Below are 24,523 nucleotides of genomic sequence, written 5' to 3' on the forward strand. Positions count from 1 at the left end.
GCAGTGAAATATCGGAAAAGAGTTCTCTAATAATTTACCAATGCATAGTACTATCTCGGATGATTGGTTAGGGTTTGACAGTTTACCATATCCTAATACATCATCGGACATCAAGCGGATGGTGGACTATACGTATAGAGTAACTGATCACAAATAGGTTCCATGAGTGAGTCGATACACATTGCTTTGTATCTTTTGTAACATAAGGTGCAGCTTAGCACCCACGTGTTAGAGACTTAACCTATTGATTGGGTCAAATTGTTCCAAATTTAACTAATCTATATGATGATATAGTAAAATAACTTGGAAGACCAATAAAGGTTATTGGGCCACAAGAGTTGTTAACTAGACTGATATAGGGCCCTAGAGGGTCACACGCAAATGGTCGTTTGGACGTCGGAAGAGATACTTATGTTTTGGGGTTTTTATGAAAAATACCAAATAGTATAAAGAGTGGAAGGCCCTAAAAGAAATTCACCTTGAAAAAAATTTGTTCGGGGTCCTGTCCCTTCTTCTCCCTTTCCGCCCACCTCCACTTCACTCTCGATTGATGGGGACGGTGTAACGATGATGAAGGATCATGAACAGGGCTCATCAATGAGAAGGAGATCCCATGTGTTGAGGACCATGTTGATACTTCTAGAGGCTGCTCACATGAGCAGCTCCATGCGACTCATCCGAGGATCAAAGCAATCAAGGATGCAATCCATGCCTAGGTACTTCGTTTCAATGGCACTATCGATGTCGTTATTGATTCTGTTATGTGTGGAATATTCATCTTTATCCATGTCAAGGCCTATAGAATCTAACACTTCATATGACACATGAGCCCCTCACCATCAACACCTTTTTGTGGTCCCATTGGGATGAGCTTTCGGCCATCCGTCGGGAGGTGTTAGAGGATCCCAAGCTATCAATCATCATCTGCCCATTAACATAGGCTACTCACCCCCTCCGCACTTTGCTCTCTCTAAAGACACTTTACTCTGTGATGGCAGGGTGGTATGCCCGAGTCTTCTCTATTCATTGATGCCATAATTGACAAATTCCATACCTAGGCACTACGCGGCCAGGGGGGTTCCTCAAAACCTAGAAATGAATTTCTGTAAAATTCTTTTGGATGGGGATGAAGCTCGATATCAAAGCCTTCATTACTAGGTGTCACATCTGCCAGTATAACAAAGCATTTACGCTCACTCCATCAAGCTTATTGCATCCCCTTTAAATTCCCACCCATGTTTAGGAGGAAATCTCCATGGATTTGATCCAAGGGCTTCCCAAATCTCACGGTCTTGACACAATTCTTGTCGTGGTAGATTAACTCAATAAGTACGCACACTTCCGTGGCTTCCATCATCCATTTGAGGCCAAGGACGTCGTCGAGCTTTCTGATCGGGGCTATGTCTTCATGAGTGGGTTCTAGTGGGAATTACACTCCCTTTAAGGCACCCAACTCCATCATAGCTCGACCTACCACCCCAAAACAGATGGGCGAACTACGGTGATCAAACAAAGTTGGGAAGCTTACCTTCTTTGTTTTGCAGGCGGCCAACCAAAGCAGTGAAATCAGTGGTTTCATTGGTTGGACTGAATTTTGATAAGTGAACTCAAGTTCTAAAACCTCTTATTAGTCGACCATCAAAATGACTTCTTTTGAAGCCATGTATGGGCATGCACCTCCCCAACCTTCTCCGCAATGGACCCGCCATGTCCCCCGTGAATGTTGCGGGCCAGCTGCTACGTCACTTTACTCTGATATCATTATGCCTATCTCACTTTACTTTGTCAACAGTTGGACCATGCCAAGACCACTATGAAGGTCCACGACGACCAGCACCCCCACCCCGTGGACTATGTTGTCTGATTTCTTGTCTACCTCAACCTTCTGCCCTATCGCCAACAATTGCTCGCGGCACAATCCTTCAAGACGCTTGCCCCTTACTATTTTGGCCCATACCCTAGCACTCAATGGATGGGTCTAGTGGCCTACAAGCTTGCTCTTCCTACTAACAACCGCATCCACCCAGTTCTCCATGTCTCCGAACTCAAGCGTGCAACGGCTACCCCCGCCCAACCCTAACCGCTACCCTCAGTAGTCACAAAAGACAATGTCTAAAAAATTGTGCCAGAAAAGATCACCGTTTTCCAGCCTTCTTTGGCTGGTTGTCAATTCCTCACCCATTGGCAGGGTCAACCAGTTTCCATAGCTTCATGGGAACTTGCCAGCATCCTCTGCAACCACTTCACCAACTTCTAGCTTGATAAGTTGGTTGAATTACGGGGGAGTATTGATATGATTTTCTAGAGAGTTAAGACACAAAAGGCCCCCCAACAGCCCACTATGGACTTATAGGCCCGGCCCACATCAATCCCTACTTAAGCCATAACTCTCTTGGAAGTTTGACATGAATTTTTTTTGTACTTGTGAGTCTCACTATCCCTCTCCCTCCACCACTCCCTAGTCATGACTCTTCTCTCTCTATGCTTGCAGGTCCGATATCGTCCCCCTGCTGTGCAACGACCACTCTCTGGAAATCCTTCGTCATCTCCCTCACCCTTCCCATTTATTCTCTCCCCTACCCCGGGAATATCTCTTCTCTCTCTCCCTACATCCCTTCCCCGTTCTTCAGTGAATGCATGTGGAAGACGTGAAGTATCATTTTATTTTGAAAAATTGTGTTATAGCGACCCGGTTACGGTCTCGATAGAGGGGATCATATCAAGGGTCCATCAAGGCTGTTCTTGGTATCTTTGGTTCTTGGAGAGGGTCAAAAGAGAAGTGGGGATGATGTTGTGCATCAGAAATATGTCTTGATCCCAGCGAAACATAGATATCTAAGGTTAGCCCCTTGCCTTACATAAATTCTCCGCTAATACATTTATATAGATCATTTGCCACTGCCTATCACTCACATCCATCCTCATCAATTATCCTCCCTATCTATCATCTTTTACCATCTACTTCATGTGTCACTTGCGCCATCTAGACCCCATCTTGCCTTCCCGTCTTCCTATATTCTATTAAACCCTAGCGTATGAAACCCTAAATTGGGTACCTCTTATCATTAACTCTCATCTCGTGTCACAGTCACCGCTTCATGCCTTCTTACCATCTAGTCGTACTTGCTTGATAATGATCCATTACTAATACTGTACTCGCCCCGTCTTCTAAAATTACTAGTACCTCTATCATGATTACTCTCTTTGTTCATTCACTAACTCTTCCGCTATACGTAATGCTTCTCACCTTCTCAAATTAACTAATTAAATTATATAATGATTAAAGGTTTATAAATATTATTGATTAAACTCAATTTCACAGCAACATAATTTTACCCCTAAAATTTGAGTTTATCAATTAATTGGAAAACAAATCTATTTGAATCATACAAGGCCAAACATTGTGTTTGTTGTAGGACTTCTGAGTCAATTTCTTCAGAGTCCCAGAGAATCTCATTGGCAACCAGAAAACAGAGTATTATCATACTTAAAAGGTATGGTATGACACAGATTAATGTTCAAGATAGATGGTGCAATAAATCTGGAAATCTATACAGATTTGGATTATGGTGGATCACTGATTGGGCATAAATCAACCACTGGGTATTGGTTTTTCCTTGGGGGAAACTTAATCATGTGGAGGAGTAAGAAACAGTTGGATGTTGCATTATGTAGTGTAGAGGCTGGGTACATAGCATTAAAAAGGGTATATGTGATGGGATATGGCTACAAATTATCTTGGATTGTCTCAAGTTACCAAGAAAGAAGCCAATCATAATATATTCTGACAGTATGTCACCCATGGGCATAGCCCTTAGTCTAGTACAACATGATTAAACAAATCACGTCAAAATTTATATGTATTTCACAGGCAGAATATTGCTAAAACAGCATTCAACTACTTAACGAAAGATTGTCAGGAAGCTCCTTTCAGCAGCACATGTCTAAGTTGGGAGTGAGAAGCATCTATCTACTGGCTTGATGGGGGGTTACCTACAGACTTCTTCTATACTTCGACTTTACTTTGGTCAGTTATTTTACTTTCTTCAACTCTGTTTTTCTTAAGTCACTGATGACCTTATATGAGACCACCAATGTATAGCCCATACTTCCCCAATATATATATATGGGGGTGAGTCGGTGTTGTGTTTAATAATCAAGAATCTGTTTGTTTTTCATCCAATTGATCTCCATGGGTTGAGGTGGTTTTGAACAATATGATATTATTCTTTGTTACAAAAGCAAATTTTAAACAAGATTGGATTAATCTTTGCAACAAAAGGAAAAACTTTGAACAAGATGGGATGTATCTTCACTATGAAAACCAAAGATTTGGGCAAGATGGGATGTATCTTCACTATGAAAACCAAAGATTTGGGCAAGATGGGGTTGATTTTGTCTACGAATTTTTATTTTTTTTTAATAATATGGTATTATTCTTTACTACAGAAAACAACATTTTAACAAGATGGGAGTAGTATTTGCAACGGAATGCAAACTTTGAACAAGATGGGATGAATATTCACTACAAAAAAGCAAAAAATGGACAAAATGGACTTAGTCTGTACCACAAGAGTCGAATTTTGAACAAGATGGGATAAATCTCCAACATGGTGGGAGAAAAAATTTAAGAAGATAGGACCCAAAATTCTCCAACATGGTGGGAGAAAATATTTAACAAGATAGAACCCAAAATATCCCAAAATGGTGGGAGAAATTTTTTAACAAGATAGGACCCAAATTCTCCAACATGGTGGGAAATTTTTTTTTTACATAGATAGGACCCAAAATTCTCCAACATGGAGGGAGAAAATTTTTAATAAGATAGGACCCAAAATTCTCCAACATGGCAGGAGAAATTTTTTTAACTAGATAGGACCCAAAATTCTCCAACATGGTGGGAGAACGTGTCAACAAGATGGGACCCGAAATTCTCCAACATGGTGGGAGAAAATTTATAGCAAGATAGGACCCAAAATTCTCCAACATGGTGGGAAATTTTTTAACAAGATAGGACCCAAAATTCTCCAACATGGTGGGCGAAATATTCTCTCTTTCAAGGCTCCCACCCAATCGCAAGTAGACGCGCAGGAAGAGAAGCAGGGTCAAGCTCCCAGCAGTCACAGTCCAACCCCTTCATCTCCTCTCCCTCGAGCTTCCTCGATGGGATCTGATGAGATATCAGCCGTTGATCATACTTCTCCAGCCATCTAACGGCGTGGGCGCCCACCTCCCTCCTCTTGAAGACGCTCTTAAACCCCTGAACCTTCTCCAAGTACGCCATGGTCAGCCCAAACCCCTCCTCAAAGCTCGAAAGCACAACGGCTATATCATAGCTCCTCCTCCCATCTTTTTCTTCTTCTTCTTCTTCTTCATCTTCTCCTTCTCTGTACAGAGCCCAGACGCTACCCTTCCTGGGATAGATCCTGTACAACTCTCTAGCAGCTCTCTCGCATTCCACATTGTGGGAGAACAAGTTCACAGACTCGATCTCGATCTCCTTCCCTAGCTTGAACTGCCCAGAAGAGATGCGTACATGGGTCTGCGTCGATCGATCGAGAGAGGTCTGGAGATCGAGCCAGTTCATGGTCAGCTTGAAGGGATTCGTGGATAGAACCTCGGAGATTTGAGCGTAATGGCGGGGCATGCCGTCGTCGTCGTCGTAGATGGCCCAAATCTGCCCCTTTCTGAAGCATCTCTCGTTTCTGATCTTGTCGAAGTCGAAGAAATCGGAATCCTCCACCGCCATGGATTGGATATCTCGAGCTCGTTTCTTGCGCGGGACCAACGCGACACTCTTCTTCTTCTTCAATCTTCGCTTGATCTCCAGCTGTAATTCGGCGAGAGTCTTCTCCTTGGCGGTGATCTCGAGGGCGGGGAAGCTCTTCCGGCAGCCAGGGCAGAGAAGGCGATGGCCGAGGCCATCTCGATCGAATTGGCGGAGGACGCCACACGTGGCGCAGATCTGCTGTTCTTGGAGATGGTTGATTCGACGGCGGCGACGGCGATCGGAGGGCGGGCCAGAACCCTCGATCGGGAGATGGGATTTGGGGAAAGATGGGTTCTTGCTGGGGTGACGAGCGAGGGCCTTCTTGGCGAGTTTCGGCGGCGATTTCAGCAAATCTAGAGTTCTTTGCTCGCTCTCCCCCGCGGATTTCGGCAGCAGCGTCTCGGATTCTTCTTGCTCCGCCATTGAAGGGTTTCTCTCCGCCATTGATGGGTTTCTCTCCGCCATTGACTGGTTTCTCTCCACCGTCGTCGAATCGCATCTCTCGGGCGGCGGATCTGGCGGCGAATTCGGCAGCGGAGTTAGCGGCGGTGTTGGCGGCGGCGGAGCTTCCTCCGCCATAGCTGGGAGGAGGGAGGAGGAAGACGGGGGAGGGAAGAGGGGGAAAATAGACTGATTTATAGGGAGGAGAGGGGGGTTTAAGGAGTGACAGTTTCGCAAATAAGTGTAAAAACATGTTGGATTTGGAGGGTGTTTTCTTTACAGAATTTCCACTTTAAGATTTGTCCAAACTGTGCAATGGTTCTTGATAGGATGATAGGTATAGTTCCGGATCGTCCGGGACGTGGACGATGGACGGGACGGACGAAGACCATCCCGTCTGACGTCCGGATATTTCAACTTCGTCCAGACCGTCCCGTCCAGGGATTTGTCCATTGAAGAAAAAAATAGTCCACGTCCCGACTTTGCCAGTTTCGTCCAGTCCAGAGAAAAAGCATCCCGTCCCTCGTCCTGGACCAAAAATTAATCATGTTTTAAATGTTTAATATACTTTTCTAAGTTTTTTAGGGAAATATGGAGGAGAGAGAAAGTGAAGGGACATATGTATAATTACTTTTGGGTGTCGCGGGACAAATTTCCGTCGTGGTTTTCGTCCAATCTCGCAGACGGGACAATTTTTTGTCCTGGGATGAAAAATCCATTCTGTCCGCATTCCTGCACTATAATGATAGGGTGGTTTGGGATGGTTTTCGTCTTTGTTGCATGTCTCATTTACTGGGTCGTGCAAAGCCGTCCTCTCTAGAAACAGTATCGTCCTGATTTTGTCTGCCCCCTTGGTGTCCTGTTGCCATAGGATGTCCAGGACAAGAAAATATATGGGCTGATGACCTTACTATTTTGAACAAACTTAAAGGAATAATTAAGATAGTTGAATAATGCACAATTTGAGTTTATGAGTTGATTGAATGGATATTTGGGGCTCACCTGAGTTGATTACATAACATAAAAATTTGAAGAGAAACACATATCTAGGTGATAGCATACTAAGTATTACAGTAATTTCATGAATGTTATTATGAGTTTTGAGTGTTTGAGAAACTTTTATGAAGTTTTTGACCTCATATTCATAAATAAAATAATTTTTAATTCCAACTTTTTTAGGGATTTATTAACTAGTTAAAAAAATTTAATTGTGTTTGATCATCATTAATGGCATTGCACCATGTGTTGCCCTCTGGTTTGTTCAGATTGTGGTCAATCACTGGCTGTGTGAAATCTACAGTTGTGAACAATTATTGATCACTCCAATAATTGCGAAAAGGTGCCATAATGTGCTCATAATTAAACTAACCGATCTATTTTCAAAGTGTATGGACATATAACATCATGAAATATAGATATTAATATAAAAATAAATACCATGGGAAAATGAGGATTGGTGGCAATAGGACGAAATTCTGCAATTAAAATTATGTCAAATATGCCATGAAGTGCCATCACTATCGATACATATCGGAACACTAGATTTGTTGAAAAGGAATAATGATTTCAAATGCAGACACCGAGGTGCACGGTTTGGCAACTCCAAACATGCAGCTCTGACATGCATCAATTCAAGATTAATGTATGTGTTTCAAATGTGAAAAGCCTCACAGAATCTTGGCATATCCTAGGATGTAATTTGTGTATCATACACACTAGAGATCAGGTGCATTGGCTGATGAAATTGATGGCACAAAATCATTTTCTCTCTCTCTCCTCTAATTACCTCTTCAAACTATCTAGGAATATGATTGATAAGCCTAAAAATGGTGTGTAAATACGTCGTTGATTGAGCGTTTAGACTTATACAATAAAATTTATAAATACCCTTAATCACTAAATACAGAGTATAGAGCAAGCAAGGGGTCGAAACACAGGGAGGCAGCAAGCAAGAATTTTACCCAATTTTTAATAAATTAATTCACGAATGAATTAATTTTACAATTAATGGATCTTAATTATACTTAATGATGTTTTTAATTAATTAAAATTAAGTAAAAAATTAATTTTGATTTTAAATATTTTCGGTCAAAAAGCTCAAGATAGGATAATTTTAATTATAAGATCAGATTAATTCAAATTATTAATTTCCCAATTAATATAAAATTTTAAGACAATTTTTATGAATTAAAATTGGGAATTAATAATCAAAAAAGGGGGTTATAAAATTAGACTTCAAGATGGACGAATTTTTGGATGAAATTTTATATTTAGGTTTTTTATATATTGAGTTGAATTTCTAAATAATCAATTTTGAAATCTAGAGAGAAAAAATAGATGAATTAACCTAGAGAGAGAAAGTGAAGAATTTGGAGAAATAGTGAAATCCGACCCTAAATTAAAATTCTAAAAATTCAGAATTATTCCAAATCTATTTAAAAATAAAGATTAAAAATAAGATCTCGAATCAGACTCAAATTGCAATGCTAATTTCATTCAAAACAACTTCCAGGGCATGTACATTTCACCCATGCCAAGGTGTTTACAATCTCTCAAGAAGAAGTTCAAAATACAAATCAGAAACTTACAACATTGAATGCTGAATCAAGATCTGTCGACTTCCAAAGCAACTCCTGTGTCCTTCCTGGCCAAATCCTTGGGGAGAGCTTCAAAAAGTAAATTTTGCCTTTTTCCAGACCTCTATTTAAAAATCCAACCGTAGGGACTATAGAGGGGGAAAACACAAACGTACCCTCAAAATATCAGCCCAATCGGATGGCTAGATCTCAAGATATCGTCGTTTTACTGAGGATTAATCCTAGTCGTTGGATTAATTTATCTCTCCTCCAAGAAGCTAGGAAATGGCATTTTCTGATCGGTTGCCGCATTTTTTTCTCATTTTCTGCCTTCTTGGATCGCATTCTGGCACGTCGTTGTGCGCATTGGCAGCACACAATCATTGGAGAATGATTCCTGCAATTAAACGGTTCACAAAATGCCACGTTGCCCTTGTCAGCCCCCTTTAAAATAAAAGATCAATAAAGTGGTGAGATTACCGCCATTTTTTAATGCATGCATCATCGACTTCCACGTGCATTTAATGCACGCAGCGAATTGATGCCGTAGATATTAATTTAAGAACGTCTTTCTATAAACACGTGTGTCGATTGCTCCAAGCATTTAATGCACGCGGCTGACTACGGTACGAGGAATAATCTTGTTTAATAAATGCACGCGGAGATCAATTCTCCGCGTGCATTTGTTGCATGAAAAATAAAAGTAAAAATGAAAATTGTACCTCTCTCACCGTCCGTGCCACGTCATAATTTCTTTTGAGCTCATGATTTGCTCATTATGGCATCGCGATTTGCGATGCCATAATGAGCCAATAATGCGCTTTCTCTCTCTTAATATTATTTTAATAATATGCATCCACTTATTCACCCGAATTTCAGACGAATGACGTGGATGCCACTTGATATATATATATATAAATATATTAAAAATGCTTTCTATAATGCCATATAAATAATATATGTATTATTTAAATTTGTAAAAATCATTTGTAAACTTAATATTGGTCAGAAAGTTATAAAATAAATATGGAAAAATTCTAGAAAAATGAGGAAAGCCCTTACCAACCTTTAGCCAAGTATTGAAGGCCCAGTAAAAAATATTTATTCAATGAAATGAGGTTAAATATCATGTAAAAAACAATAAAAAAGTATAAATAAGAATAAAATCAAAGTGAAAGTCATTTATCTTCATTTATATATCATAACATGCAAATATGGTCATTAAAACACATAAATATAATGTAAAATTAATCAATTAATCATGTTAATTTGCAAATTATCAATGATATCTAACTATTTAGGGGGAGTTGAAGTTTCAGGCCGAAATCCCGAAGAGAGCTCTCTCACTCTCTCTCTCTCTTCCTCTCTCTCTCTCTCATTGTGTCGCTCGCTCCCGCTCTCTCTCCCTCTCCCTCTCTCTCTCTCTCTCTCTCTCTCTCTCTCTCTCTTTTGCTCAATCCTGGTCTCTCTCCCTCTCTCTCTCTCTGTTGCTCACTCGCTCCCGCTCTCTCTCCCTCTCCCTCTGCTCTCTCCCTATCTCTCTCTCTATTGCTCGATCCTGCTCTCTCTCCCTCTCTCTCTCTCCGTTGCTCGCTCGCTCCCGCTCTCTCTCCCTCTTCCTCTTCTCTCACCCTCTCTCTCTCTTCCCCCCCTCTCCCTCCCCCTCTCTCTCCCTCTTGATAAATCCAAAATGATAGTAATATATATGTACAATTCTAGCTAATTTATCTACTTCTTTATCTTTATCTGAATATATTATCAACATTTATGTTAAGTTGTAAAAAATCATGAAATAAAATCACCTTTTTCTAATTTGGAGTTAATTATTATCATTTGTGGGACTAACCCCACTTAACTCAATGAGTTAAGTGGAATGAATCTCACTCTCGTCTTAGTTGATGTGGAAGATGCAGGAATTAGGTGAAACTTTCATGAATAAAGGGGATAATTAAATTAAGAGGAAGCTATTTGGAATAGAGGAGCGGGCTCAGCCACAAACCTGGGCCAAGAAAGAAGGCCCAAAGCAAGACAGTTGGCTCTAGTCTAAAGGCCCACTAAGGAAGCTCCACTAAACCCACTATGAGAGGCATGTTGGGCCAAAGAAAGGAGGGCAAGGGGAAGGTCCAGTCATGATTATTTATTGACATTTCAGGGGCTTAAATTCTGATTGGAGGAAAACCTTGGACGTGGATCCAAGCCAGAGAAGAAGATCCAGCCATTCAATCCACAAAACATCCAAGGGTGGAGACTTAAAGATAGCACCTTTAATGCTAATTAAGGAAAGAAGCCTTGAATGTCCTGGGGGTATTTCAAAGGTCTCAATGCTGATTTGAGGACCATAATGGATGTGGATCATGACCCTGAAAAGAAGATCTGGCCATCCATTGTATTAAAAATCCAATGGCTCTCATTTGCTCTCTCTCCCTATATAAACCCCTTCACCCTATTGTAATATTCATCTTGTGATTCAATCTAAAGTAATGTTTAGTGGCCTAAGTGCAATTGAGTCATAGATCCATTCACCTCAGTGAGTGCCAGGCTGAGCAGGAAGCATCCAGGGCTGAAGAAGCTGGTGGAAAGGAGAAGAAGAAGTCCCTTGGACCTTGGCGGGTGTGACATAGAGGTTACCTTCTTATTTCTCCTTTTTCACTCTTTTATGTTTGTCTTTTTGTTTAGTCTTAGATAGCTAGCCAATATCCAGACGGTTCCAATGCATCCAACCACGCTCTAAAATTCATTCTAGAAATCATTCTAGAGTGAATTTAGTGCAGTACATTTTTTCTCTCTCCTCCACCAAGCCACTTTCCCCATTGGCATCCGGACTTAGCCAAATTTTGACTAAGTCCAGAGAGCCAGCCTGTTCCATTTCCTATTTTGTTTTGGCTTTAAAACACTCCTATAAAATCCTAAAAAAATATTTTCTGCCTACTAATATTATTATAATATTATAATTATATTTTAACTTTCCTTGTTTTATATTTTTATTTAATTAGTTATTTATCTTCATATGTAGTAAACCTACTTCTAAAATTATTAAAAAATATATAACTAAAGCACAAATTCTTAAGGAAAATCCCTTGCTCCCTGTGGATCAACCCTTAATCTCCCTGCGGCTAGTAAGGTTATTATAAATTTTTGTTGTTTTATAAACCAACGACACTAATTAGTGAAGTTAGCTCATCACTAATTACCCCAAAATCTGAATTATCACCTCTCCCTCTCGCTCTTCTCTCTCCCTCCCTCTCTTTCTCTCTCTCTCTCTCTCGCTCGCTCTCTCTCTCTCTCTCCCTCTCTCACTCTCTCTCACTCACTCGCTCACTCTCCCTCCTCTCTCTCTCTCTCTCTCTCTCTCTCACTCTCCCCCTCTCCCTCTCTCTCTCGCTCTCTCTCGCTCTCCCCCCTCTCTCTCTCTCTCTCTCTCTCTCTATCTCTCTCTTTCTCTCTCCCCCATCCCTCCTCACTCTCCCTCCTGCTCTCTCTCCCTGTCTCTCTTCTCCCCCCTCTCGCCCCCTGTCTCTTTCTTTCTCTCTCCCCCCCCCTCTCCCTCCCACACTCCCTCTCTCCCTCCCGCTAGCTCCCTCTCTCTTTTTTCTACCAATCCATACCCTTCGAGCTATAAATTAAAACACTTTGTCACTTAAAGATTATCTTAAATTAGTTCCTGCATTATTGTGGTTAGCAAAATAAAATGAGTTTGATATCCATCATAGTTATTGGTGAAAATCATGGACTCAATTCGGAAGATAAAATATAAGTGGAGGCGCTAGAGGACTCTCTTGTAGAAGGACGTTTCCTTGATCCTGGTGGAATAGAAGAATCTATGATGAGTTACTTCCACTTACATTGTCATATTCTTCTCAATACCCTTAGTTTAGATCCTCCCACATCCATATATCCATCTATCCAAATATATTTCATCTATAACATAAACTCTTCATAATCGTCATGCTCAGCATTCCATTATGTCCTCCTTTTAAAAGATAATACATAAACTTATTATTACATTTATGTATATACTTATTATATTTATCATCCCTTCACATTTCTGTACTTTCTCAATCATCGCACTACTATATCTTTGGCATCCATCGTTCCATGTTTTATGCATTATCTCAATTGATTACCTTCTCAACTCATCATCATTCATACCTATCTATATTTCTTATCTTAAAAAATATATTCTATCACACATTAATCACCATTTTAAAGTTCATTAATTTCCCAATCTCAATTCTCTTGAAAAATGACCCTTAGTATTAGCCATATCAGGAAGTTTGCATTTCTAGGCTCAATGCACAAATTTATGTCTCATGGCCTTGTCGAATACAATATGAAATCCATGACGTAGCACAAGACTACTTTAAATCATTGATAGATTTTAAAACTAAAAATGTAGATCACATTACCTATGTACTGATGGAATCCACAATTTCTTGGTGCCTTGAATGAGTATGCCAGAGTTATACAATTTCTAGGGTCTTGACATATCTTTGCAATCTTTGGAGTTTTGGATCTCCTTTTTGTTCATTGGAACTGTGTGGCCAGAAATCTAATTTCCTCACCATTGAACACTGCTAGAAGCAACACTCATGGACTTTTCTTTTTCAAATTGGTAAAATCACGGTGCCAGGCACGTCCAACCCTATGGTTGTGCCAGTAGACCAATCCATCCATGCCCTGGACGCCCCCTAGGGGGTGTTTATTTATCAAATGTAGTGTTTTTCATCATTTTTAGGCGTGGAGCGAGTGTACATGTCCCAACTACACACAAACCCTTCTCAACCATGCCCATGTTGCAGGAAAGAAAAAGGTACATAGGTGTTACCTAGTGAAGGCTGGGAGTTGATCATTGGTGCCAATAGGAGTTGGGGGAGCCCTCGTAGCGATGCGTAGTGTGTAGTGCGTAGTCCACCTCGCCATTCTCAGATGTCATCATGGAGATGCGCGACTTGACGAACTATCATGCGAGAGGGTGAGCTCTCCCTCCTCTGGCACTCCATGCTATCCGCCACTCTCACGGGCCTTCCTTTGACAGTGTGCGACGCGTACGAAGGGCTGGCAAGCCGAGGCGTTCAACACGATAGCATCCACGAGCTGTCAGAGGGAGTGTTTGTGAAGAAAGGAAAAGGGAGGAAGGGGTTTGTGTGTGTATCGCGTGGTTGGAAAGGGCATCTACTGTCTGATTTCCCTAGCGCAGCTGGTGACAGACACTAGTTACGCAGGGGCGGTACCACATGGTGTCATGCCATACGTGTTGCAGTCACCACTGGGAGCATTTGCCTGCACGAAGCATGTCACCTAATACCTGTGAGTTCGATTCTACAACAATGTGGTGAAGGTTTTGTTCCTCGCATAGGAGTAAACCATCACGTATCGCCATAGCCTCGGCTACTGTACTAGTTTGTATGTCGTAAAAAGAGGAGAAAGTAAAAAGAATATTCCTTGTATGATCCCATAGGATACCACCTCCCCATGCTGGCCCCGGGTTCCCTTTGGCCGCACCATCCACATTTAGCTTAAGGATGCCGATTGGCGGTGGGTGCCAACGAACAATCTGTAGCTGAATGCGGATGGGGGAGAGGGTCACCAGAATACTTCAAAATCGAAGGATGTCTGATAACTTGCAAATTAACATGTTTAATTGATGAAAATTACATTACATTTGTGTGTTTTAATGGCCACATTTGCATGTTATCATATATAAATGGAGATAAATAACTTACACCTTGATTTTATGATTAGTTTGAATTTTTAGTATTTTTTTACATGGTATTTAACCTCATTTCATTGGAGAAATATTTTTTACAGGGCCTTCAATACTTGGCTAAAGGTTGGTAAGGGCTTTCCTAATTTTCTAGAAAATTTCCATATTTTTTTATAATTTTCTGACCAATATTTAGCCAAGAAATATTTTATGAATTTAAATAATAAATATTTTATTTATTTGGCATTTTAAAATATATTAATATTTATTTCATTTGCCCGAAATTCGGGCGAATAAGTGATTGCATATTTTTTTATTCTAATAAGAGAGAGAGAGAGAGCATTATTTGCGCATTATGGCATCGCAATGCACGATGCCATAATGAGCTAAAAAATTTTAAAATTAATGGCGCAGAGGGCGAGAAGAAAAAGGTATGTTTTTTTTATTCTTTTCGTGCAATAAATGCACATGGAGAGTCGATCTCCGCGTGCATTTATTCATTAAATGCACGCTGCAACCGACACACGTGCATGTTTTTTTAAAATAATGATTACACCCAAAGATCAATTTTCCGCATGCATTAAATGCACGCAGAAATCGACCTTGTACATAATAACTTCTAAAATAAGTCTCTTTTTTCTTTGTTTTTTTTTAAATACAGGGCGACGTGGCGTCTTCTTAACCGTTCAAATGGAGCATCAATTTTCCAACGATTGGGCCTGTGGAAGCGCACAAGACATGTCAGAACACAACCCGAGAATGGGGAAAATGAGAAAAAAAAGTGCCAACCAATCAGAAAATGCCATTTTTTAAAGAGAGATAAAAGAGATTTAACGACCTAGATTAATCCTCAGTAAAACGATGGTATCTTGAGATCTAGACGTCCGATTGAGCTGACATTTTGAGGGCATCTTTGTCTTTTACCTCTCTACAATCTATACGGTTGGATCCTTAAATAGAGGTCTGGAAAAAGGCGAAATTCACTTTTTGAAGCTCTCCCCAAGGATTTGGCGATGAAGGACACAAGAGTTGCTTTGGGAGTCGACAAATCTTGGTTCATCATTGAAAATTTTAAGTTTGTAATTTGATTTTTAAACTTCTTCTTGAATGATTCTAAAACGCCAAGGCATTGGCAAAATGTACATGCCCTTGAAGTTGTTTTGAAATAAAATTAGCATTACATTTTTATTTTGATTCGAGATCTGATATTTAGTCTTTATTTCTACATTGATTTGGAACATTTCTGCATTCTTAGATTTTCAGATTAGGGTCAAATTTCACCTTTTCCCCAAATTCTTCTATTTTCTCTCTCTCTAGGTTAAATCTCATACTTTCTCTCTCTAGATTTCAAAATTGATTGTTTAGAAATTCAACTAAACATCTAAAATACCTAAATCCAACATTTCATAAAAATCGTCCATTTTCAAGTCCAATTTTAGAACCCCCTTTTGTGCTTATTAATTCCCAATTTTATATATGTATAAATTGGCTTAAAAAATTTATTTTGATTGGGAAATTGATAATCCAAATTGATATGATGTTATAATTAAAATTATCCCATATTGAGTGTCTTAACTGAAAATATTAAAATCAAAATTAATTTTCTACTTAATTTTGATTAATTATAACCATAATTAAGGTCTACCAAATGCAAAATTAATTCATTCTTGAAATAATTGATTGAAATTGGATAAAAATTATTCTTAGTGCCTCCTTGCGGTTCGACCCTTTACTTGATCTATATATACTATTTAGTGATTAAGGGTTATTATAAATTTTATTGCATAAATCTAAAAGCCCATAACAACGACGTAATTACACATCATTTTTTAGGCTTATCAAGGTCGCAGGCTGGGGCTGAGCTGCGGGAGTGAGGTAGGCGCTGTGTACATTGTGTCCATTGCTTAACTCTTGGCATGATATCCAAGATGCACATGGGAGTTCTTGCAAAACAAGAAAAAATTTTACCCTTTCCAAATCTCCTATAGTAAGTAAGCTAGGGTGACGTGTAGGAGGGGCTCTGTTTGGAGTGTGTTGGCGAGAGATATCAGAGTAGAGGAGGTATCGAGGAGTGGACCAATGGTGTGTGATGTGGCGCCAACAATGTAAAGCTATCTCACTATGGAAGAAAAGGTTCTCCATAGTCTCAGCCTAGGGAGATGTGGGGCAACAATGGCAACTTGAACCAAGAGATTGACCGATACGGGTCACTCAATCATCAATCGAGAGGTCACGATGCAAGAATCTCCAGAGGAAGAAGGAGACATGAGTAATGATCATCGGATGCCAGATTTAGCGACCCTAGTGCTGGGTGGGAGATTTCTCACTGAAGCGGCAAGGGAATGACCCATCAAGGGTAAGCATCCAAATAGGACAATCCTGAGAGATCATGATGGAAGTACTCGAGGCCTGGGGTAACATGTCAAGGGGAGGGCCATGTTGCTCCATTGTCAATCTAAGGCAATGGGGCTCAAAGTGGGGATGACGGGCTAGGGGTGTGTTAGTGAGCCATGTATCATACCTGGCGCTAATCGTGTCTCGCCCGACATGCCAACTAGTGACCATGGCTATCTCAAGCCAATGTTGCTGCCAAGTCTGCCACCTGAGATGGCCCTGAATATCCATCTCGCTACGTGCCCACTCGCCATACTTTGATGAGATGAATCTCCCCAATGGGGAGTGTGTGGGACGCATACGCTACAGGAGATTCTTTTGAAGCATGTCTTTGACATCCAAAAGATGTCTGATCTCTAAACCCCCCTCGTCTGTCGGACAACAAGCTTTCTCCCAAGAAACTGACTGGTGGCGAATCTCTCCCTCGAGGTGACTAGACCATAAGAAACATGTGCACAATCTCTCCACAGAATGGAGGACTGTTAGAGATAATGAATGGACAACAAGGGTATGCAGCGGAATACTCATGAGGACATGTCAAATAAGTTGGATGCATCCTCCAGGGGATAGAAAATGAAGTTTTCCATTTCCATGAGTGCACATACTCATGGAAATGAAGAGAATAAAGGAGGGCACTCAAGAATGACTCTCATGGTTATCAATAGAGAGTTATCACTCTTTTATAATCCTTAGAAAATTTCAAAAAGTCCATGTGAAAGTTTCACAAAATTTCCCATCCCTAGGAGAAATTCATAAAATTCCTCAAACTTAAGAGTGTATCCACCAAATTGAAAAAATCTTATACGTCTGATGATCTAGGCCCCTGTATTAGTGTGGTTATTAAATTTAGTAGTTGAATAACTAATTATATCAACATGTACATAAATTAATCACTGTGACACCATAGATAGGTTGAATTGCCGACCTGTGAGTTTCTCAGTTATACCTCAAGCTATTGGAAGTAGAAAGTGATAGAAATATATGTGGTTGTCAAGCCAATCACACCTTACATGTCTCATTCAACATCCATTGATACAATCTTTTTATTATAGTGCATATGTGATGGTTATAATGAAATTCATGAATACATGATCTGACTTAGTAAATTATCTTGAGATCATAATATGGAGATAATTAGTTTTCAAACACATATTCTAAATATTCCTAATATAAGTATCCATATTGAATAGCATTATGTAGTCCTACTCATCTAACGAGTATGGTCAATCTTGAAGCCCTTAGTGTGGAGACACTAATGATAGACGGTGGGTTCTTAATAACACATAAATTATGAGTTTAATAATATGATGTTTACATGTGTTATTAATTGAATTTTTTAATATTTTTGTGACATCATATCTTAAAAGGAAATAATATTACAATGCAAAATATATTTTTTATAAAGTTTTTGGATGTATATTCAAATAGATATGAATTTTTTGAGTTGAAATATATATTTATTATATTTTTATGGCTTAGAATTCATTTTAAAATAATTTATTAAGTTTTTTTGGATTTAAAATGCGACATCCATGTGTCGCCATTCGATTCTTTATTGGCGACCAATCATGCCCTTTTGTTAATCCTTGCAAAAAGGCGTAATTACCATCACAGATAGCAATGCCATAATGTTCCAATCGTTATCTGACACGCTGACATGTTTTTTTTGCAAGAAGTGACATGGACTAATGAGAAGGAACCAATTTTTTATAGTAAATGGTGACGAGAATTGAGAAAAAATATAAAAATGATAAAAAATCAAAAGTTGCGACACTACACGTGGCACACATGTCTACCATGTAATATCATTAAAAAAGAGAAAAGGACTATTCCACGATGTGGCGTGCGGGGACGCCATGCCACGCCATGGAATAATCAATTAAGAAATAAAAAGCATCTTTTGTCCTTTTCTCATTGCAGGTAAATGTGGCGACTTTGAAGGCCGCGAGCATGAAAGATGAGGTGACGAGGCATTTAGATGATTTGACAATTCATCCAACTTGAAACTAGAGGAAGTGTTTGTGTCGATGATGAGGAGAGAGAAAAAATCAAGGGCGAGGATAACTCCAAGTTGAAACCACTATATCTTACCATGTACAGGTCCGATTGAGCTGAAATTTTCAGTATTGTTTTATCTCCCCTTTTTTTCCATCCATACCCTCTAATCTATAAATAGAGGCCTGTATCAGTGTGAAAATGATCCTTAAACTTATTTCCTACTCCTGTGGGCTGATTGAAAGATAGTGAGTTTTTGAGATCCATCAAATGTGTTCTTGGTGCCTTGGGTGTGTAAGAAGAAGCATTTAAGAAAAGGAGGATCTTATTGGCACTCGTAAATTTCTGTGATCCTAGCGGAACGTAAGGATCTATGGTAAGTGTCTTTGCCCTATGAGATTATTAGCTCTCTTTAGTAGAAATAATTCAATGCATTGATCTATATGAATATCTGAATGATACTATAGTAAATTTTCAATCAACTTAAATCACATCATAGTTGTGTAAGTTGACCTTAGATATGAGAAAGCAAAGACATCTTGTGGGCGGATGGTAGTACTTTGATTATGAGTTTACATCCATGGAATTCTGAACTGTCTAAGCTTGGGTACGAGAAGAAGTTCAAAAAGATCATTAGTCACTCAAGATGGGATCGTGCACCCTTGGCATAAGAGGAGGCATCTCAAGGAAGATAAGCACAGAAGTCCTTGGTCAAGTTAGTGAAGTATTTGTGAAAAGTTCTCCATTAATTATGAACGTGTCGATATTAATTCAGATAATCTACAAGGATTTGACAATTGACCATATCTTAAGTTATCATAGTAAATGATTCTAGACTATGAAATAGTGTTTGGAGACCCCTTTTCTGTACAGTGTAATATTGATCTTTAAAAGATGATTACCATTGTGTTCTTTTTGGGGAATTTTTCCACCCTTGACTTCCTCCTTGGGAGAGATCTTTTAAGGGATCCTTTGATCTCCTCTTCTTCTTATTCAACTCTTCTTGAAAATATTATTGATCTTCTCAGCAAGAAGACTCTCTAGGAGATGCGTGGAGAGTGACACAAGAAGAAAGAGGGAGGCACCCAGAAATGGATGCCATTGGCACCTTAAATGAATGCTCCTTTATTTATATTTATTGGGAATTTTTCATAGAATCACTTATCAATAAACTATATTTTCTAACATTTTTTTAATCTGATGTATGTGAGCCTTTATACCCAAATATCAATCTAGCTAATAACTTTAAAGGCTCAATAGCATTTATTACCAACCTAATTAATTAACTATATCAACATCTACACAAATCTATCAAGATTTAACCTAATCGATCAGTTAAGTTTTCAACTCGTAGGATTGCTAATCTACACCTCATGTTCTAGAAGATACATAGCAGTTTTCAAACTTCTGATGGAATGTTTACTACACCGATTATTGTACATGTGTAATCCTTCATCTGCGTGATATTTTTGAATGACTTAAGAGTGCGGTTAGTTGTCAAACCCTAGTTTGTCATTCAGTAAGTACCAATGCAGAATGGGTGTTATTGGAGAATATCCCTACTTCTTGGCCAGGGATTTGATGCATCTTGTTCATTGAGTCAATCACTTATGCCAAGGGTGGATGATTCCATCTTCACCACTCAATCACCTTCATGTATTTCTTCCTATGTTCGAGCTAAGACATGTTTCAATCCTGTGGCTTGAGTACTCTTACATCTTAGTCATAACACAATTGGTATCTCAGGTCAATTAATTATTAATATAACCATAACATGAATCCACTTTATTGACAAATAGGTATAATACCATTAAGGGGTTTATACACACCATTTTAGTTATCTCTTTTCCTAAAGATCATCCACCCTCTGTCCTTAGTGCCTCCACAATAATGGCCCATATGAGCAGCCATATGTATCAGAGAAGTACCGTCAGATAGCTATTCCATCCAGGGAAGTCACTATTTGTCACAAATATCTAGTAAGAATATTTAGATGCATGCTTTAAGGCTAGTGATTGATGCCTTATGATTCATCATAATGCAATAAGTCATTACATGTATTCATAAACTTCATTATGAACATCCCAAGTAAATAATAATTAATAAAAATTTCTTTCAATGAACTTAAACAATGATGGTCATCAAGCCAATCACACCACCATATTTTTCTAAAGTTCATTGAATAAAAAACTAGATCATTATTCTTTGAGTGTGAAGTTGATAATGAAGTCTATGAACACTTTCAATGGCTTAGTGAATTATGATACAGTGATCACTAGTTTTTAAACATGTATTCTAAGCATTCGTATTAAATGGATTATTGAGATTAGCACATTCTGAATAAGAACATCAAATTATCCTGAATAAATAGCACTATCTGATGTTACATATACAATTATGGTTGATCATGTGACCATTAGTGTAGAGACACAAAGAACAGATGGTAGGTGCTATTTGTAGAAAGAGTTCACTCAAATGATCAGTATGAATCCGTGAATGGCATTATACCTAAACATCAATCAGGTTGATTCATGTCATTATTGTATAAATGATCTGTTGACTTGAGACACCGAGGACATCTCGTGGATGGACAACTATGTTTTGGATACAACTTATGAGTCTCTAGTCATGGGATTTAAACAAATTTTAGCTCAGATATTGAAAGAAGTCCACGGAGATGATTGTGTGATCCAGACAAGATCACTTGCCCTTGGTATAAGAAGAGATCAACTCAAGGAAGATGATGCATCCAAATCTATGGCAAGGGTAGTGAGTGATAACTTGCAAGTTAACTTCAAAATTTCATGCATATTACATAAATATATGTCGGCTAATGTCCATATTTGCATGTTATCATAGTTAAACGGACCAAAATAGCTTTTACTATTATTTCACAATTTTTTATATTTTAAAGTATTTTTTACTTAACATCTTAACCTTACTGCGTTGATGAATTACTTTATGTAGGTCATAAAATAATTCGTTACAAGTTATAAAGGTATTTACTAATTTTTCTGAAAATTTGCATATTTGTTTTGTAATTTTCTTACCAGTATTAAGCTAAACAAATGAATTTTTAGAATTAATGGAATATATCTCACAATTTTTCTGCATTTATTAAGTTGTTTTAAGGATTTTAAACTTATATATACGTGATGCCAATTGCTTGGCCAATGATTGGCATTACCAATCATTCACCATAGGATAACTATGGCATCGCGATTAGCACAACTCTTTTACACACGTGGCGTTGGGTTTGAGATTGACTTTCATTATTATTATTATTATTATTATTATTATTATTATTATTATTATTAATAAAAATGCAATGATGGTGCTAACGTGGCCTGATGAAAATCCTCGCTTTTTGTGCAGTAAATGGACGCGGCAAATCAATCTTTCTGTATACCTAATAAATTTGAAAATCCTTTTTTGCATTAATTACACCACAACGCCGACGTGGATTGGAATATATGGCATGCTTTCAGCCATCCAACAGGTATATTGTCTTCCTCGTTTAACACTCATTGTTTACCTTGTCTTCAGCGCGCAAGACAGGTGATGGCACACGATCTGATGGCGGAGAAAACAAGGGAACCTTCTGGTGAATCAGAATGCAAAATTTTATCTGAGTGGCGCCCCATGGAGGAGATAGAAAATTGACTCTAATGGCAAAGATTAAACAAAATTAAAATTGTGATATCTTGAGATCTAACGGTCCGATGGAGCCCAAATTTGGATGGTATGTTTGTCATTTCACCCTTTACTATCCAGACAGTTGGATCATAAAACATAGTCTAGTCTTCTTGTTTCTTCTTCACCTTTGAGCACTTTCTTGAATGTTTTTAAAATGCCACGTCATGGGCAAGATATGCAAGCCCTTGGAGGTTTTTTGAACGGTGAAGAGCATTGCAGATTCACTCAGGTTCAAAATCTTAGTGCAAAAATGTGTTCCTAATCTGTTTCTTAACTAATATGACATCCTAGATCTTTAGATCCAACTCGAATTTAACCTAAAACCTATTTTTCTCCAAATTTCTCCACTTTCTCTCTAGGTTATTCCCTGTGCTTTCTCTCTCTAGTGTCTATATTTGGAAATTCATTGAAGAAAAATTCAATTCCATACTTACTCTACCTAACTCAAGAGTTTCACATGAAAATTCATCCATCTTTTATTCCAATTTAAAATTCAACTATTTTGCTTAATAATTCTCCATTAAATACATAAAATAATCTTTCACATAGTCCTTTTGCTGCAGCATGATTGATGTTTGTTTTACTCAAATTATACGGTTTTAATTTTATTTCTGAAATTCCTTGACCGAAAATTTAACTTCGAATAAAATAATATTAATACATTCTATCGACTACGCAACTACATTAATCATAAAGAGGAAGCTCACTAAGTACTTATTTGGTTTTTCAAACTTAATTCATAAGAAAAGCATGAGAATTTCTTAAAAGATGCCTCCCTGTGGATCAACCCCCTTCTCATCCTATTCTTGTTATATTTTGATAAAGGGTACCATTAAAAATTTTATTGCATAAGTCTAATTCTGATGACACAATTAATCAAAGTTGATTAAGAATTTTTAGGCCTATCAGTGAGGATATTGGAGAAGATGTTCTCATGATCCGCATTGTGCATCAATAATAACCAAATGATGGAATAAGTTTAACAATTATCCATACCCTAAGTCTTACGGCATTCTCACATAGACGAAGGATTTTAGATGTATGATAACCGATGATGGATAAGGTTCCATAGGAGAGTTAAAAGACTACTCAATATCTTCTAGAACTCGAGTCATAGTTGAACTCCATGTCTCATTTTTATGAGACCTCTCTTGGAGTTCTCCATGCCACTCCTTTTGATGGTGATGTCTTTGTACATGGATTGGGATAATCCTAGAAACCTCCTCAAACCTTCTCTCTTTAGATATGTATTCTCGATACATAAGTCACTTCTCACACATCCTCCATGCATAACTTCTTGGACAGCAATGTCTTTGTTAAACAAAAAATTCCTATGTCATTCCAATTGAGAAAAACATCATCCACATATAAAATCATGAGAGTGATTCCACCCCCACTGGTCTTCTTGTACACGAAAGGTTCATCTCCATTGTTGAAAAAGTCACGAGACCCAATGGCCTCGTCAAATCTAAAACTCATAAGTATTGTCATTGTAAAAGTTGGAATCTTAAACGGCCTCATCGTAATTCAGAGGATCATCATCCTTAAGATGTAGTGTGTCGAATTCATCTGATGCAATATATCCATCATAATGATCACATGGTCTCTCTATTCATTCCATATGTATTGCAACATGTTCATTAATTTAGCCCTCATCTAATGAGTTAGTATGTGTTCAGTACCTTACTCCCGCTAGCTGATCTTGGAGAGAAACAATGGAGAAGCTTCGTCTCCACTTTTCCAAACCCTTTCCGCCAAAGGAAAAATGAGATTCAACCAACCATAATGAGTCCATAGGTTTTACATCACAACCCAGTACTTATAATGGGTTTTACACTTATCAGGTCTTGTGGATCCAATATGAGGGATCTGAAATCCGATATAAAGGTAGATATCTAATAACGGAAATACGTGGGTTTAAGGACATAAAGAAAAGCGAAAGGTGGA

General features: G+C 38.6%; 1 protein-coding gene across 1 annotated transcript; it reads right to left on the reverse strand.

Annotated features, from left to right (window-relative positions):
• Positions 1 to 4,921: 4,921 nt before the first annotated feature.
• LOC144708685 (uncharacterized) lies at positions 4,922 to 6,399 on the reverse strand. The gene has a single exon (XM_078582102.1). It carries the CDS (start codon positions 6,347 to 6,349, stop codon positions 5,057 to 5,059), a length of 1,293 nt encoding a protein of 430 aa, XP_078438228.1. The 5' UTR covers positions 6,350 to 6,399; the 3' UTR covers positions 4,922 to 5,056.
• Positions 6,400 to 24,523: the final 18,124 nt, after the last annotated feature.

Source organism: Wolffia australiana, chromosome 10 (assembly GCF_029677425.1).
Source record: "Wolffia australiana isolate 7733 chromosome 10, ASM2967742v1".
Taxonomy (NCBI): domain Eukaryota; kingdom Viridiplantae; phylum Streptophyta; class Magnoliopsida; order Alismatales; family Araceae; genus Wolffia; species Wolffia australiana.

Coding starts and splice junctions, on each gene's coding strand:
- LOC144708685 (XM_078582102.1), bottom strand. CDS start 6,349: ATGGCGGAGGAAGCTCCGCCGCCGCCAACACCGCCGCTAACTCCGCTG.